We start from the raw sequence: 19,153 nt of genomic DNA, 5'->3' as shown, positions 1-19,153 counted from the left end.
TCTGGGCCTGGAGAGCTTACAATTGTTGATACAATGAATTCAAAATTGTATAAAGACATTTTACATTTTACTACCCTGTCAGCCAGCACAGCTGCTTTCAGGGAGCTAGGGACTTGGACCTCTTGGTTCCATCAAAGTTATTAAAGTGTTCTGTCATTACAGATTACAGTCCTTCTACATTTCATCTTGAATCAGCCACACCTCACATTTGGACAGATTAAACTCTATCTGCCATTTCTCTGCAACTGATCTATATCCTACTGTATACTTTGGTAACCTTCTCTACATGATCCATAGTATCCATAGTCTTTATATCATTCTGAATTCACTAATATCCATCAATATTTTTGTCCAGGTTTTGCACTTTTTCAAATCATCAGTGGTAACTCTTGGTGGTTCTTAACAGTATATGGAATTCCCTCACTTTCAGTGGCAGTTCTATGTTGGGTAACTGGGTTACAAACGTTGGTCCAATGCTATCAGGACTTCACTCTGAGAACATCTGAGAGACTTTCTAGCTGTATTTAACTGAACCTAATAGACAGTAAAGAATAGGGAGAAGAGGCAGAGTAGTGGAATTATCAGGTTTTCCATGCAGAAAGAAATTTACTCTGTCTCTATGCTACCAGACTCAGATAATTAGGTTCCCTTTTGTGTCTCAGCTCTTGCAGGTTACAGATTATCCAGGTATAAATGGGCTATGAATTTCAGGCAGTGAGGCAATTCCCGTTAGTCTTGGACTAAATTTATTTTCAAATGGCTCTGCCTCTTTATTCTGTTTCTGTCTGACTGCTAAAGGAAATAGATCCAACCTGTGCACAGAATTGGGAATTTTCATATTCCCATTAGATCAGTATTTAATCACAGGGAAAAAAAACTGTAGTTTTAATGATCTCCTCAAAACTTCAAATTTTCCATCTTATTTGAATATCAGCACCCTCTCCAGTGCTATCACATCCATGCAATTGCGCTGAGTAGAACTGGACAAGGGACTGCAGTTCCTGCCTAGCATCTATCTTTTACAGTGAAGTCCTGATGTAGAGCTTTAGCCCAAGATGTAGACAGTGCTTTTGTGGCGACCCACTTTCTGCACAAGCGAACCAGCTCACAAATAGCCCGCGCGCGAGGAGAGACTTTGGTAATGCACTTATGATGTCATTTCCGCCCGGAGGGGGCAGGAGCTAGGGATTAAAAGCCAGCGCCGCGAAGTTTGAATAAACTAGTCTCGAAACGACTTACCGACTGCGTGTCATTGTTTCTAGCTCTGTATGTAGTACATCGCTACGTTGGTGACTCCGACGGTCCAAACAGGATTTGGACCAAAGATGACGGACTCTTCATCTGTTCACACAGTTTCGCTAAAACTGCCAACTTTCTGGACCACGTGTGTGGTTTAGCCAAGCAGAAGCCCAGTTCCAGATTCGGCAGATCTCTTCTGATTTCACGTGTTACTATTACGTGGTGAGCACCCTTGACCAGGAGACAGCCGCCCAGGTTGCATATTTCATACAGTCGCCCCTGGAAGAAGGCAAATATGAAGCATTCAAAGCGCTGCTCATTGGGACTTTTGGCCTCTCACAGAGTGAGCAAGCTGCCCACCGCTGCACCTGGATGGTTTGGGAGACAGGCCGCCGTCAGCATTAATGAACAAGATGCTGGCCCTGGCTGACAGACACAAGCCCTGCCTCATGTTTGAGCAAGCATTCCTAGAGCAACTGCCCGAGGACATACGTCTGCTGATGGCCAACACAGATTTCAGTGACCCCCCCCCCCGGAAGGTGGCGGCCCGAGCAGACGTGCCCTGGAGAGCCAAGAGGGAGAGCGTAGCGTCTGTTGGTCAGATTAACAAGCCACACGCCCAACAGTAGACCAGACCAGGCCCGGCAGGGGGGGTGCACACAACAAAGAGGCAGGAGTTAGCAGGACAGTGAACAGTGGTGTTTCTACCACCAGCGGTGGGGCACAGAAGCCCGCCGTTGTCGCCCACTCTGCAAGGGCCAGGGCCAGCTGCCGCTAATGGCTATGGCGGCTGGCCACCAGGACAGCCTCTTATACGTCTGGGACAAACAGTCAGGATTCTGCTTCTTGGTCGACACCAGAGCAAAAATCAGCGGCTTACCCCTAACGGGGTACAACACCCGCAACAGGAAGCCAGGACCCACCCTGAGGGCCGCAAACAGCAGCACGATATGGACCAACACAGTGTACAGTGCACAGTGCAGCTGCAGTTCGGTGCCAGCAGGTTCACATGGGACTTCACACTGGCCATTGTGGCCCAGCCACTCCTGGGAGCAGACTTCTTTCGAACCCACAGCCTGCTGGTTGACTTGCAAGGGAAAAGACTGGTACATGCAGAGACTTTCCAGACGTTCTCCCTTGGTGAAGCCAAGTTGCCGGCCCAGACACGGAACGGAGTACAGCACCACATCCCGACCCGGGGACCACCCCTCCACGCCCGCGCATGAAGGCTCCCCCCGGAGAAGCTCCACCTGGCGAAGGAGTTCAAGAGGATGGAGGAATTGGGAATCGTACGGAGGTCCGACAGTCCATGGGTCTCCCCCCTGCACATGGTGTCCAAAGCAGCCGGGGGTCGGAGACCATGTGGCGACTACTGCAGACTGAACTAGGCTACAACTCCAGACCGCTACCCCAGGACTTTGCAGCAAACCTGCACAGGGCAAGAATCTTTTCCAAAGTAGACCTCATCCGGGGATACCATCAAATCCCGGTACACCCTGAAGACATCCCCAAAACAGCACTCATCACCCCGTTTGGCCTGTTCGAATTCCTCAGAATGCCGCACAGACGTTCCAGCGGCTAATGGATGTGGCGGGACGCGACCTGGACTTTGCGTTCATCTATTTGGATGACATCCTCATAGCCAGCAGTAGTCGTCAGGAGCATCTGTCCCACCTCTGCCAGCTCTACTCCTGCCTGAGTGATTTCGGCCTCACAATCAACCCAGCCAAATGCCAGTTCGGTCTCGAAACCGTCGACTTCCTGGGCCACAGGATTACCAAAGATGGGGCAACACCTCTGCTTGCCAGGGTAGACGCGATCCGCCACTTTGCCCGGCCCAACACAGTCAAAGGCCTGCAGGAGTTTGTTGGTATGCGTGTCGTTGTTTCTAGCTCTGTATCGCTACACTTTACAAATTCCACCAAGCCTTCACACTGAAGTGTTCTCAATCAACTGAGAGTTAAAATCTGCCACAATGATAACCCAATTGCATCTGTCATTTGTCTGTGTATCTATAAAGTTCACATTAGGCTGGGTTGCGTATATAGGAAGAGAAACTGAGTCAACATTTCAGTTCGATGACCCTTCATCATAACAGGGAAGGAGACCAAAAGAAGTGCATTAAGCTACAGGGAAGGTGAGGAAGGAGGGATGGGAGCATGTGTGAGTGTGAGAACTGAGGCAAATTATTGTAGAAGTTGTGAAATGCTGAGTACTTATGGCACTGTCATTATTTTTGGATTTCCAGCATTTGCAATTTTTATTTGTGGAGGGGGATTGTTCACGTATCTGCTCCTCTGTCCCCTAATTGCCTGGCCAGGAGAGGGGGTGTTGCAAAATGATAATGACATGGTAGCATAGTGGTTAGCACACCACTGTACAATACCAGCGACCCAGGTTCAATTCCCGCCATTGCCTTGTTAAGAATTTGTACGTTCTCCCCATGACTACCTCTCACAGTCCAAAGATGTACCAGCCATTAGGTTAATTGGTCACTGTAAATTGTCCAATGATTAGATTGGGATTAAATCTGGGGATTGCTGGGTGGCACAGCTCAAAGGGCCTGAAGGGCCTATTCTGTGCAGTTTCTCAATAAGTAAGTAAGTAAGTGATTACTCTTTGTTACTTTCAAATTTTATGCATATGGGCTCATTGGAAGAAACTTTTGAAGGCATCCTGTCTGAGTATTGCTATGATCTTCCTAATGAATATTTTAACATTTCCTGCTTATCACGCCTGAAACTTGTATACTCTGAAATTTTGAGCTGCTGGTGTCACTCTCCTTTCAACCCTGTGTCTGTGATGGCAAGTATGTCACATTTCCATGTGCTGATGAATACTCTAATTTCATCAATCTTTGTAGTACACTTTTAATGCAGTGCACTTTTCTTAACCATACTGATGCTGACACTGAAATCTTAGAGCAGATGCTCTGGACTTTCCGGCTGGGATGAAATGTGTGATATTCTAAAAAAAATACACACAATATGGAAGTACTTAGCAGGTCAGGCAGCATATGTGGAAATGAATAAACAGTTGACTTGTTAGGCCGAGACTCTTCTTCAACTGTCCCAAAAGTCAACTGTTTATTCATTTCCATGGATGCTGTCTAATCTGAGTTACTCCAGCATTTTGTGTGTGTTCCTCTGGATTTCCAACATCTGCATAATCTCTTGTGTTTAGAATCTTAGAGTTTTTCAAGGAAGTTACCAGGAAAGTTGATGAAAGCAAGGCAGTTGATATTGTCTACATGGATTTTAGCAAGGCCTTTGACAAGATACTGCATGGGAATTTGGTCAAGAATATTCAGTCACTTAGTATTCAAAGTTCGACATTGGCTTTGTGGAAGAAGCCAGAGTGTGGTTGTGGATGATTGTCTTCCTGACTGGAGACTGTGACTAGTGGTGCTGAGTCTGTTTGTCATCTATGAGTCAGCAATCTGGATGATAATATGTAATCTGGATCAAGAAATTTGTGGATGATTCAGACAGACATGCTTTACTGATCCCGAGGGAAATTGGGTTTCATTACAGTCTCACCAACCAAAAATAGTGTAGAAATATAGCAATATAAAACCATAAATAATTAAATAATAATAAGTAAATTATTCCAAGTGGAAATAAGTCCAGGACCAGCCTATTGGCTCAGGGTGTCTGACCCACAGAGGGAGGAGTTGTAAAGTTTGATGGCCACAGGCAGGAATGACGCTCAGTGTTGTATCTCGGTGGAATGAGTCTCTGGCTAAACATACTCCTGTGCCTAACCAGTACACTATGGAGTGGATGGGAGACATTGTCCAAGATGGCATGCAACTTGGACAGCATCCTCTTTTCAGACACCACCGTCAGAGAGTCCAGTTCCATCCCCACAACATCACTGGCCTTACGAATGAGTTTGTTGATTCTGTTGTTGTCTGCTACCCTCAGCCTACTGCCCCAGCACACAACAGCAAACATGATAGCAGTGGCCACCACAGACTCGTAGAACATCCTCAGTATCGTCTGGCAGATGTTAAAGGATCTCAGTCTCCTCAGGAAGTAGAGATGGCTCTGACCCTTCTTGTAGACAGCCTCAGTGTTCTTTGACCAGTCCAGTTTATTGTCAGTTTGTATCCCCAGGTATTTGTAATCCTCCACCATGTCCACACTGACCCCTTGGATGGAAACAGGGGTCACCGGTGCCTTAGCCCTCCTCAGGTCCACCACCAGCTCCTTAGTCTTTTTCACATTAAGCTGCAGATGATTCTGCTCACACCATGTGGCAAAGTTTCCCACCATAGCCCTGTATTCTGCCTCATCTCCCTTGCTGATGCATCCAACTATTGCAGAGTCATCAGAAAACTTCTGAAGATGGCAAGACTCTGTGTTGTAGTTGAAGTCCAAGGTGTAGATGGTGAAGAGAAAGGGAGACAGGACAGTCCCCTGTGGAGCCCCAGTGCTGCTGACTACGCTGTCTGACATACAGAGTTGCAAGCGCACATACTATGGTCTGCCAGTCAAGTAATCAATAATCCATGACACCAGGGAAGCATCCACCTGCATCACTGTCAGCTCCTCACCCAGCAGAGCAGGGCGGATGGTGTTGAACACACTGGAGAAATCAAAAAACATGACCCTCACAGTGCTCGCCGGCTTGTCCAGGTGGGCATAGACAAGGTTCAGCAGGTAGACGATGGCATCCTCAACTCCTAGGCTGGTGGGCGAACTGGAGGGGGTCTAAGTGTGGCCTAACCACTGGCAGGAGCTGCTCTAGAACATGTCTCTCTAGGGTCTTCATGATGTGGGAGGTCAATGCCTCCGGTCTGTAGTCTTTGGAGCCACAGGGTCTTCGGTACAGGGACGAGGCAGGTTGTCTTCCACAGCACAGGAACCCCCTGGACACTCAGGCTCAGGTTGAAGACATGATGAAGTACTCCACTTAGCTGGGGGACACAGGCTTTGAGCACCTTGGGGCTGACACCATCCGGGCCTGCAGCCTTGCTTGGGTGGAGACATTTCAGGTGGGGGAGGGGTGTAGTCATGAGGGCAGGGTGGGGGGCTGTGAGGAGGCATAGGAGGGAAGAGTGGAGTATGTGTTGGGGGCTGACAACAGATGAATCGTGGGGGATGGGCAGGGGCCACAGGGTCAAATCTGTTGAAGAATAGATTGTTTGTTGGCCCTGTCCACACTGCCTTCAGCTCCTCTGTTGCTAGTTTGCCGGAACCCAGTGATGGCCCTCATCCCACTCCAGACCTCTCTCATGTTGTTCTGCTGGAGTTTCCACTCAAGCTTCCTCCTATACCTGTCTTTAGCCTCCCTGATCTTGGCTTTCAGGTCCCTCTGTATTGTCCTCAGCTCCTCCCTATTTCCATCTCTAAACGCCCTCATTTTCGCATTCGGGATGTTCTTAAAGATTCTTAGAGATAGGATCTCTGGGCATTTAGAGAATCATGGTCTGATCAGGGATAGTCAGCATGGCTTTGTGAAGGGCAGATCGTGCCTAACAAGCCTGATAGAGTTCTTTGAGGAAGTGACCAGGCATATAGATGAGGGTAGTGCAGTGGATGTGATCTACATGGATTTTAATAAGGCATTTGACAAGGTTCCACACAGGCTTATTCAGAAAGTCAGAAGGCATGGGATCCAGGGAAGTTTGGCCAGGTGGATTCAGAATTGGCTTGCCTGCAGAAGGCAGAGGGTCATGGTGGAAGGAGTACATTCAGATTGGAGGGTTGTGACTAGTGGTGTCCTACAAAGATCTGTTCTGGGACCTCTACTTTTTGTGATTTTTATTAACGATCTGGATGTGGGGGTAGAAGGGTGAGTTGGCAAGTTTGCAGACAACAGAAAGGTTAGTGGTGTTATAGGTAGTGTAGAGGATTGTCGAAGATTGCAGAGAGACGTTGATAGGATGCAGAAGTGGACTGAGAAGTGGCAGATGGAGTTCAACCCGGCAAAGTGTGAGGTGGTACACTTTGGAAGGACCAACTCCAAGGCAGAGTACAAAGTAAATGGCAGGATACTTGGTAGTGTGGAGGAGCTGAGGGATCTGGGGGTACATGTCCACAGATCTTTGAAGGTTGCCTCACAGGTAGATAGGGTAGTTAAGAAAGCTTATGGGGTGTTAGCTTTCATAAGTCGAGGGTTAGAGTTTAAGAGTCGCGATGTAGTGATGCAGCTCTATAAAACTCTGGTTAGGCCACACTTGGAGTACTGTGTCCAGTTCTGGTCGCCTCACTATAGGAAGGATGTGGAAGCATTGGAAAGGGTACAGAGGAGATTTACCAGGATGCTGCCTGGTTTAGAGAGTATGGATTATGATCAGAGATCAAGGGAGCTCGGGGAGGAGGAGGATGAGAGGAGACATGATAGAGGTGTACAAGATATTAAGAGGAATAGACAGAGTGGACAGCCATCGCCTCTTCCCCAGGGTATCACTGCTCAGTACAAGAGGACATGGCTTTAAGGTAAGAGGAGGGAAGTTCAAGGGGGATATTAGAGGAAGGTTTTTCACTCAGAGAGTGGTTGGTGTGTGGAATGCACTGCCTGAGTCAGTGGTGGAGGCAGATACACTAGTGAAGTTTAAGAGACTACTAGACAGGTATATGGAGGAATTTAAGGTGGGGGGTTATATGGGAGGCAGGATTTGAGGGTTGGCACAACATTATGGGCCAAAGGGCCTGTAATGTGCTGTACTATTCTATGTTCTATGTTAATGTCCTTTGTTACCCATGGCTTGTTATTTGAATAACAAAGGACAATTCCAAGATTGAAGATGTTGTGGATAGTGAGGAAGACTATCAAAGCTTGCAGCGGAATCTGAACCAGCTGGAAAAATGGCAGATGGAACTTAAAGCAGACAAGTGTTAGGTGTAAACATGAAGAAATCTGCAGATGCTGGAAATACAAACAACACACACAAAATGCTGGTGGGACACAGCAGGCCAGGCAGCATCTATAAGGAGAAGCATTGTCAACGTTTCGGGCCAAGACCCTTCGTCAGGACTAACTGAAAGGAAAGATTTGAAAGTGGTGGGGGGAGGGGGAAAAGCGAATTGATAGGAGAAGACCGGAGGGGGTGGGATGAAGCTAAGAGCTGGAAAGCTGATTGGTGAAAGTGATACAGATCTGGAGAAGGGAAAGGATCATAGGACCGGGGGGCCATGGATAGACGTATCAGAATGGAAATGGGACGTGGAATTAAAATGTGTGGCCACTGGGACTTTGGAAGGACCAACCAGTGTAGGTCTTACACAGTGAGAAGTAGAGCACTGAGGAATGCAGTCGAACAAAAGGATCTGGGAATACAGATCTGGAATTCCTTGGAAGTGGTGTCACAGGTTGATAGTGCTGTAAAGAAAGTTTTTGGCACATTGGCCTTCATAAATCAATGTATTGAGTGCAGGAGTTAGGATAGACAATAGGTGCAGAAGTAGACCATTCGGCCCTTTGAGCCTGCACCGCCATTCTGAGATCATGGCTGATCATCTACTATCAATACCCAGTTCCTGCCTTGTCCCCATATCCCTTGATTCCCCTATCCATAAGATACCTATCTAGCTCCTTGAAAGCATCCAGAGAATTGGCCTTCACTGCCTTCTGAGGCAGTGCATTCCAGACCCCCACAACTCTCTGGGAGAAGAAGTTTTTCCTTAACTCTGTCCTAAATGACCTACCCCTTGTTCTCAAACCATGCCCTCTGGTACTGGACTCCCAGCATCTGGAACATATTTCCTGCCTCTATCTTGTCCAATCCCTTAATAATCTTATATGTTGCAATCAGATCCCTTCTCAATCTCCTTAATTCCAGCGTGTACAAGTCCAGTCTCTCTAACCTCTCTGCGTAAAACAGTCCCCAGGAATTAACCTTGTGAATCTACGCTGCACTTCCTCTACAGCCAGGATATCCTTCCTTAACCCTGGAGACCAAAACTGTAAACAATACTCCAGTTGTGGTCTCACCAGGGCCCTGTGCAAATGCAGAAGGATTTCCTTGCTCTTGTACTCAATTACCTTTGTAATAAAGGCAAACATTCCATTAGCCTTCTTCACTTATGTTATGTACAAGATGCTGGTGAGGCTTAATCTGGTATATTGTGTCTAGTTTTGGTCACCTACCCACAGGAAATATGTAAATAAGACTGAAGGAGTGCAGAGAAAAGTTACAAGGACACTTGAGTTATTGGGAATTGTTGAATGTCAGAACTTAAAAGATTGAGGTAAGATTTGATAGATATATTCAAAATTATGAAGATTAAAGATACAGTAATTGCAAGCAGTCTTTTTTTCCGCTGAGGTTGGGTGAGTCTACAACTAGAGATCATGGGTTAAGGGTGAAAAGTGAAATGTTTAAGGGGAACTCAGGGTGGTGAGACTGGAACAAGCTACCAATGCAAGTAGTGGATTCAGGGTCAATTTAACCATTTAAGAGAAATTTAGATGGGTATATGTCTGATATGGAAGGCCATATTCCAAGTGATAGGACTGGGCACATTAATGGTTTGGCACAGACTTCATGAGCTGAGGGCCCTGTTTCTGTGCTGTGGTGGTCTATGACACTATTCTGAATAGTTTGAGAAAGAAGTTGATTAGTTTCTTTGTAAATAGAAAATAAAGTGGAATATTTGAATTGTAATTAAATTGAAGAGTGATATTATAAAAATCACATTTGGCTGGTTGTGGAGAGAAAACCTATAACTATTTTAAATCAACACTATCAATTTCTGCTTTTTAGGTTAACAGAATGATCCTCTCTCATGAGTAATTGTTTAAAAATTAAAGTACTTGAAAATTAACCTGAAAGTGCTTCAAGCATTTTGGGATTGCTTGAGATTTAAGCGCTTGAGACATGTCTCCCTTACTCCGTTCCTCACTTCATTGTTCCATTCTGTACATTTTTTTATCTTTCTTTTCCAGTTAGCCGGTGACTATGGAATTAAGTTCATGGAAACCAGCGCAAAGGCAAATATAAATGTGGAGAATGTAAGTGTTTATTATTGTCTGGTCATTTCCTGTTTTTTGTGTTATACTTTTAATGTAAACACTTTCTATCATTAGAAAGATGAATTCTGGTCCAGTAATTATTAGATTGGTAACCTAACACCTGGTTTGTGTAGTCACAAACAGAACATGCACACATGTAGAAACCACAAAAGAATTCTGCGTGCAGTTCTAGTCACCATATTATAGGGCAGTTGTGATTAAACCGAAGAGTTCAGTGATGATTCACAAGTATGTTACTGGGACTAGGGATCTTGAGTTACGTACAAAGAGTAGATCGGCTTTAACTATATTCCCTAGAGTGAATGAGGGTGATATAAAATTGTGAGGAGCTTAGATGAAGTAAACTGTCAGTCTTTTCCCCAGATAGTGAAGTCAAAGTGAGAGGGCATAGAACATAGAAAACCTACAGCACAATACAAGCCTTTCGGTCCACAATGTTGTGCCAAACATGTACTTACTTTAGAAATTACCTAGAGTTACCCATAGTCCTATTTTTCTAAATAGGTTTAAGGGGAAGTTTTTAAAGTAGATCTGAAGCATTTTTCATACAGAGGGTGTTTGGTATGTGAAACAAACTGCCAGCGAAAGTGGTAAAGTGGGTACAATTATGAAGTTTGAAACTAAACACAGGCAGAGAGGACTGGCTCTGGATGGCACCATGGTCAGGCTGAAGGACCTGTTTATGTTTCATACAACTACATAGTTAGTTTAGATATGGCTTGCTTGTTCATCTCCTGCTCCTTTTGCCTTCTGCACTCTTGTAAGTTTGGAGTGAAGAGACAGTTTGTACCTGATGATTTATTATAATTGAATACATAAAGATAGTGGGGGAAAGCTGTTAAATCTTGAGGTATGGGTCTACAAGCTCCTGTGTAGTTAGCGGGACTTCAGGGCAGTAAGTGAATGAATGAAGCATGGCTGGTAGAATATAGTATAGCAAAATGAGCTTATTTACTTTGGTAGAAAAAAATATTGGCAGGGTATTATTTAAATAGTGAGATTTAAAAAATCATCTGATGTCCATATGAGTCAGAATCCGGTTTATTATCACTGACATTTGACTGAGATTTCATGTAGAAACTTTGCAAAGAATTCCAGCAGTGGTGATGGCCCATATTGTGGGGGGTGGAGGGGTGAGGTTTATTACAAAAGGTATTTTGTTCCAATAATAAATTGGTTTATTATTGTCATGTGTACTGATCTGATGCAATTCTTGAATACATTAACACCATTTATTATTGTTGCTATAAAACAACAAATCTCACATCAAAAAGACAATGATAATAAACCTAATTCTGGTTCGGTTTGTCTCGGGCATCCTTCAGAACTGTCGGTTGCTGTGACCTATCTCTGCAGCTACCTCTTTTTGGCTTAAAACTTTGCGACTGTAAAATGGGTGCAATCAGTTTTTCTTCAGATTTGGTTTCATAATGAATAGCAGTGTGCTGGGCAGTGCTGGAAAGCAGAGAGATTTGGGGGAATAAGTACGTGGTTCACTGAAAGCGGTATCATAAGTAATCAAAGTGGTGAAGATGATGTTTGAAACACTGGGCTTCATCAATCAGTGCATTGAGTACAGGAGCTCAACTTAAAAGCAAATGGGGGGCACATAATAGAGCAAAAATTAGTAGGAAGTTTTAGGATAGGGAAGCTTTTAGAAACCAATAGAAAACAACTAAAAAAGCCATGGAGGGGAAGATGAAATATGAAGGTAAGCTAGACAATAATAGCAAAGAAATTACCAGTAGACGGTTTGCTTAAGGGAAAACCTTACTTGACAAATCTGTTGGAATTCTTTGAGGAAGTAACAAGCAGAATAAAAAAAAGGAATCAGCGGATGTTTACAAATTTTCAGAAGGACTTTGGAAAAAGTTACAATACACGAGGCTGATTAACAATGCGACAGCCCATAGCATTACAGGACAAATACAGGCATGGATGGAGCATTGGCTGATTGGCAGGGGGTAAAGAGTGATAATAAAGGGAGTCTTGTTGGCTGCCGGTGACTAGTGGTGTTCCACAGGGTTTAATGTTGGGATCACTTCTTTTTGTTATATGTCAATGATTTAGATGATGGAATTGATGGCTTTGTGGCCAATTTTGCAGATAATACGAAGATAGGCGGAGGGCAGGTAGTGTTAAGGAAACGGAGGCTCTAGAAGAACTTGGGCAGATTAGAAGAATAGGCAAAGAAGTAGCAGATGAAATACAGTGTTGGGAAATGTATGGTCATGCACTTTGGTAGGAGGAAAAGTGTGGACTATTTTCTAAATGGGGAGAAAATTCAAAAATCCAAGGTGCAAAGGGTCTAGGAAGTTCAAACGTATGTGGTTCACTGGGAGAACGTACAAACTGCTTACAAGCAGTGCTTTGTACTGAACTCTGAACTCTGGAGTGCCCTGAGCTGCAATAGGGTCAAGCTATGCTATGCTAAAGGGATAATGGCCAAGCGCTGGAAAATGGGTCTATCTTAGATGGAGATCTTGTTTGGCATGGACCAGTTGGGTTAAAAAGCACTTCTATGTTGTAGAAGTCTATGGGTATTGGGGACGGTGGGTTTTGAGTTGGCTGAAACAAAGGAAAGAATAAGAGCTGAGGAATTGTGAGAAATTTGCAATGACTGGGGCCAATGCTATAGCCAACATTAGCTTGTTAGAGTAGAAGCAAACTGATTCTGTGCAGTATTATTGTCAGTTTTTGAGTGACAGGGTCAAAGGAAACGTGGAAGTGGCCACCAAGAAGGAAACATCCTGAATGGGGGCAAAAAGGAATGGTCTGATGAACAATTGTAAAGTAACGTGAAGAGTCATGGGTAAAACCATGTATGCACATGGGTAGGTGACTTGCCATGACCTCAGAGGGAGATCTTGTGCAACCTCCGCAGTACCAGTGCCTGCTGGTGTGCTGCTGAGTTGTAGTTTTCTTTGTTTATTCTTTCTCAATGGACCATTCTGATGTTTACTGTTTCAGGCATTTTTTACTCTTGCCAGAGACATAAAAACAAAAATGGACAAAAAGCTGGTGAGTGTCTTTTACCTCCTTTGCCTTCCTTTCTGTGCTCATTACCCAGGACAAGTTCAGCATGTAGTCAACTTAAGGGGCTGCTTTTGGTGAGTTGGTAACTGGACACGAAAGTTAGTATGACTGAGTAGGATTAAATGCATGAAATTCTACACATCTTTCTTGTCAGCACAGCACTAGTGGCATCATCACATGGCACAATGCTAACTCTTGCCCTGCTGCTGACCCCTAAAATGAATGAAAAAATCCCATTGACCCTCGCTTAGAATTGAATGTTAAGCCAGTTGACCAAAGTTTAATGAGTTGAGCTTATGTAGCCTTAAAAAATGAAAGGGAAGCAGTGGGTCTATGGTTAGTGAATTCTGAAATAGATAGGTAAGCTGAGGTCTATGAATCTTTGTGCTGGGGAAGCCATCTATGATCCTTGACAGGGACTTTTCCTGGCTCTGCCAGTGAGATTGTTTATGGGGAGTTTTATCCTCTGCATTCACATCAAATTGTCAGCTGATGTCACTTTGAACAAACTGTGCTTAATAGGCCTGTAGAGGGTAGCTGACTGCTTTGCTGTTAATGTACAGACAGGGATGCCTGGTGGTTTTTCTTAATTTCTGTGATTGCTGATTGCTGTATGGTCAGTTGCTCCTCCCCCATCACTATCCTTCACTTACACCACTTTCATGTAACTGGCATCCCCTCTGTCACTGCGATTTTAATCTTTCTTCCCCACTGCACTGACTCCTGCAGTGACAAGAAGGCCTGCTGTACCACACAAGTGGAATATCAAGCTGCCTCTTTCTACTCAGTGCCCAAGTGTCCTGGACTGGCCCCAGGCCTAACTGTACCACCCCTGGTCAACAAGGCAGAGAAAGCTAGAAGGGGAGAAGTCCAGCAATGACTGCTAAGGTGTGTAGAGTACAGGAGGGTGCAGACAGAGTTGGCTATCATGTTTGATGTACAATGAGGTTATTGCTGATGGGAGAGAGGTGCTGGTTTGAGTTGGGCTGTGACTCACCTGAATTAGGTTTTTTAAATAATTACCTTAAATGCTGAATGTATTAATATGATGAGATGTGACTGCTTTGGCTAAACTCTTTTTTCTTTTTATGTAGGAAGGTAACAGTCCACAAGGCAGCAACCAGGGTGTGCGAATCACCTCAGAACAGAAAAAGAGCAGTTTCTTCCGTTGTCTCCTCCTGTGATGAACTCTGCCTTTGGAAAAGTCCAAGCACTTTCAGACTTGAATGAAATGTGCACACACTGTGCTTTTCTTGTACAGATGGACACTTCCTTTGGACAAGCCTTGTTGTGCAGTCAAAGACTTACAGTGACCAAACAGTTGAGGTTTTTGGCTTTTAGGACCTGTCCAATGATGATTACCTCAGTGATGGAAATGTGCACATCAGAATACTCTGTTGGGAAAGCCCCCCCCCCATATTACTGATTTCCAATCTATTGAGGTGCAGTTGTGTGAAATTCTAGCAATCCTGCTTCCTCTAATTCCCTCTGCTTTTCCTGCTTTGTTTCTCCCTACTGATCGTGTTGTGAACATGGTATCAGCATTGCGCCTTTTCCTGTTCCAGCAGCCCAGTATTTTAATGTGCTACTACTGTTGTTGCTTCACATGTGACTCTCCTTGTACATTGCTATGTCTGGAAGGGCTTTGTTTGCTTTCTGCCAGTGTATAATGTCCATATATTGGTGGATGTGATGATTATGAGAAGGTTAGAGTAGTCCAAACGTCCGTTTTCAGACTGAGAGTCAAGTATACCTGTTCCGTGGATGGTTATGGTGCTGAAAACTGCTCAGTTGATCACTTCTTTTCCCATGTCTATTGAATTCTTTGTCTCATTGCTTTCCCTGTATTTAGGTTTTCATTGTTGTGCAGTGTGCTGAAACTGCTGGCGATGTAGTGCAGCAGTGTCACTGTGACTGTTATATCTGTGGCAGGTTTAGCTAAGTGTTGCTAATGGGCACTTTGTCCTGAATCACCAGACAAAAATTGGATCTTCGGGTAGACTTTTCCTTTATTCCTGATGTTTACTATGGCAGCGCATCAATACTGCTCTGCTTTCCTGGGGCTTCAGAGGCAAGCGGCCAGAATCAACCAAAGCTAATGTTTCCAAACAATGATTGCCTATATTGTGAGGTTATCCCTGCAAGTGGCACCGATTAGTGCAGGTTCAGTATACTGAGGACCAGAGAACAGGGATGGTGGGTGTTGTTGAGGGGTAGAGAATGTAGCAAAGGGGTTGAGACCAAAGAGTTGGCAGGGCAGCCTGGATTGAAACAAACCCCTTCCCCCCACCATCCCAGCCCCTGATTAGAGCTGAGCTGCATTAGCCATTCATTTATTTATAGCCTTATTCATTAGCCATTACTTCATTTCAGCACTGCTCGGTTGACAGACCCTTACTGAACTATGTTCTGAAAACTCCCTGAATACAGATGCGTAAAGCCACAGGTCAGTGCGGGTGCTGTCCATGGTTGCAAGAAGTGGACCAGAACTGATTCATTTGTAGCTCACAGGCTGCAAGAATCAGCAGTTTAGCAGAATAGAGAGGTAATGCACTATGGGCAGGTTCTGTTAATAAGCGTCATGTATATTTCTGGAACCTGAGTATCGACATAGTAAAATTCTCTCAGGGAGATAAATTGCACTTTCAGTTGAAGAGCTGTCAATGTTGTAATAATTGAATGTGGAGCATGAGAATTATGCACACTTTATCACCAGGTGGTTTGTCTCATTTTTTGTTATAAATTTCCATGCCAGGCTGTACCTATCACTGTATAAATTGGTTAGTAAGTCAGGATTTACTGATAAGACAATTGTTACAGACTTGCTTTAGGTATGGTAATGTTTTGATTCCTTTAAAACCAATGAGTAGCTATGAAGTTAATTTTAGTTTCTAGATTATTAATTAGAAAGACAGTGAGAACGGTGGCTTCTATTCTGACCAACATTTGGCATCACCTCCTCCCATACCATTTTCACACTTTTGCCCACTAACAGTGATCAAGGAGATGAGTGTATCTCTGTCAGATCTCCTCACAGAAATGGAAACCCACAAAGCCAAGAGTACATGGTTATTCAGAGCCCTTGAACATAATGCTTATTCTTAAACGTTGAAGGTTAAAGACCTGCACTATGGGTGTTTAAAGTTATCATGTGGGCATTAGTAATGGAGTATACTCCTGTATTGATGATACAAAGATGGTTGTGTACAGTGATAACTGCTTTTCCACATATATGTGGCAAGTTGGTTTAGCAGGTACTGCACTTGGTGAAACCAGAATATCCTTTTGTATTTCACTGTGCACTTTGTGTAGTTTGGATGAAGGAGTGAAGACATGCATCCCTTAATCCTAAATATAGAAACTATGTAATTATCAAAAAGCTGGCCTTGTGCGAATCATGTCACCTGTTTGGATATCTAAGCTGATTACTTCATCAGAGTTCACCAGTCTGAGCATTTCTAAATGTCCCTTTCCAAGCAGTCAGGAATAGACTGACATTTGCAGACCTGTTTTTCTGTTTCCTACTCCTTCTAAATATAATGGTCTTGTGATTAAGGTGAATAAGTTAATTCCCGGGGCATTTTGCAGGATGTAGAAGGCCTCGCTCCTCTAAAGTTTCCAGCTGTCACTGCCCCAATCATTAAAAATATTTCTTATTCTTGTTTGATATCCACTGATTCCACTACTTTGGATCTCACTTGAAAGGAAATTATTTATTCACTTTCTGGAGTGTGACCTGCAGTTTTCAGGCTAGAATTGGCCATATTCCCTGAATCCCATCCATTTTGTCATCTTACAGTATTCTCTTCTGTCAAATGTTTGTTTTGAGTTGTTTAAAAAGTTTAATTTTATGTAAATGTCTTTTTCTTCCCCATCTCCCTGCCCCCACCACCACCCGTAATCCCATAGTCCTTAAATCTTGTCATTACTTCATGATGTAAGTCATCCAAGATGACTGTGGCATTGTAATAGTTGTTAGATTAACAGTTTGTTCAATTCCCACTATAATACAGATATATTTTATTGTTGGTATCACTTTACAGCTGCACCTGGAATTTAATGTACCATCCGGACTCAGTGATTCAAGTGGGCTTTAACTATGTTGAGAAGCAGAATTCTCATAATATTTCACATCATTTAGAGCAAACAATATTTTCAATGTTTCAAGAGGCAGATAACAGAAAAGGATTATACCTGTATCTAATATGTGAAAACGGTTCCAAGTTTCCAAATGAATTTGACTTTGCTCTTATTACTAGTGGTGACCATTAAATAACAACTGTGTTGCAGGCCCTTGCTGATGGATAATATTGATGCCATTGTCCAACAAGTAGAGTGGATTGTCCCTGGTTAGCACCACAAGCCTTGCTTGGTTAATTTTTTTTTGCATCTTGAAAGTCACACAGCCAGAGAAGGGTGCTCACTGGGAAGGACATGTCCCCAATGAAATGGATCCCCATCAATAAAGCAGAATTAAATGGCCATTCCATTCAATTCAACTGCCTTTCTGTCGTACTAGTGGAGACTGTGTTTCTGTAGGGTCAAATTTCCACATGAATTTCTCTCTAGTTTCAAAAACTAGATAACTTATAGCAAAGGAGCTGTTTGAAACATGACCCAGTATGTGGCAAGTGATGTGTGGTTACTTCAGCTATAACCTCTTGACAGGTGTGGAACAGTCAGTGTTTTTCCTACTCTTCTGCTTTTACAGGGCATTGTGGTTTGATGGTGACACTGTGAGAGTGGTGCATAAGTCCCCTCTGTAAGGAGACTGAACCTTATCCAACACAGTTGGACCTAACAGCACAGTACATAAACTATAGACTTCATTGTCCCCTTGTGTCAGTTTGAACAATTCCTGCTATAACAGTATTGTACAAAGAATGTGGGAGGAAAATATTCTGTCTATTTCACTCTCATTGTCCAATGTAAATCCTACAAACCATGAAATGCAAAGTCCAGAATTCAGTTGGTTCAAAAAGATAGGGGAGCTGAATTGTTTCAGGTGACTGTAAATAACTTTACATTAAAAAGGACCTACTTTATAATTGTTCTGTACTTGCTGATGTTACTGGATTTATAGACAGAAGTGGAGTTTTAAAGAGATTAAAATGTAAGTCCTTTAAAAAGCAAGTTCTTTGATCTATTTATTCTCTGAGGATTTTTGATGTTAACTTATTCCAAGTCTTTCAACCTGCTGAGATTAAAACCATGGGAGGAGTGGTCATAATTTGTAGAATTCTTAGCTCCTTGTGAAGGATTGTCTGAGACAAGTTAATTCTGCTTGTATTTATATTGTCAAACTATCAATTTCAGTCAGATTAAAGTCACATAGGAGCAGAATTAGCCCATTCAGCCCATCGAATCTGCTCCACTATTCGATCATAGCTGATGTATTTTCCCTCTTCCATTCTCCTACCTTCTCCCTGTAACTTTTGACACCCTTGCTAATCAAGAACCTATCAACCCCTGCTTTAAATACGTATATCCAATAACATGGCCTCCACAGTTCTCTGGCAATGAATTCCACAGATACACCAACTTCTGGTTAAATAAATTTCTCCTAATGGGACATCCTATTCTGAGGCTGTGCCCTCAGATCCCAGATTCTCCTGCTATTGGAAACATCCTCTGTTGTCTAGGCCTTTCAATATTCAATACGTTTCAATGAGATTCCCCCTCATTCTTCTAAGCCCCAGTGAATATAGGGCCAAAGTTATCAAATGCTCCTCGTACATTCATTTCTGGGATCATTCTAGTAAACCTTCTGGACTCCAATGGCAGTACATCCTTTCTTAGATATGGAACCCAAAACTGCTCATAATACTCCCAAGTGTGGTCTGACCGCTGGCTTATAAAGCCTCAGAATTGTATCCTTTTATATTCTAGTGCTCTC

General features: G+C 43.6%; 1 protein-coding gene across 1 annotated transcript in view; it reads left to right on the top strand.

The window, feature by feature from the left end:
* Window positions 1-17,751, top strand: part of rab8a (RAB8A, member RAS oncogene family) — a 44,964-nt gene extending 27,213 nt beyond the window's left edge. Inside the window, exons 6-8 of the mRNA XM_059991810.1 lie at window positions 10,135-10,200; window positions 13,192-13,242; window positions 14,352-17,751. Of these exons, the coding sequence (XP_059847793.1) occupies window positions 10,135-10,200; window positions 13,192-13,242; window positions 14,352-14,441 (207 nt within the window). The 3' untranslated portion in view covers window positions 14,442-17,751. The remainder of the gene's footprint in view (window positions 1-10,134; window positions 10,201-13,191; window positions 13,243-14,351) is intronic.
* Window positions 17,752-19,153: the final 1,402 nt, after the last annotated feature.

This window comes from Hypanus sabinus, chromosome 16 (assembly GCF_030144855.1).
Source record: "Hypanus sabinus isolate sHypSab1 chromosome 16, sHypSab1.hap1, whole genome shotgun sequence".
Taxonomy (NCBI): domain Eukaryota; kingdom Metazoa; phylum Chordata; class Chondrichthyes; order Myliobatiformes; family Dasyatidae; genus Hypanus; species Hypanus sabinus.
This window is presented reverse-complemented; position numbering and strand designations above follow the sequence as displayed.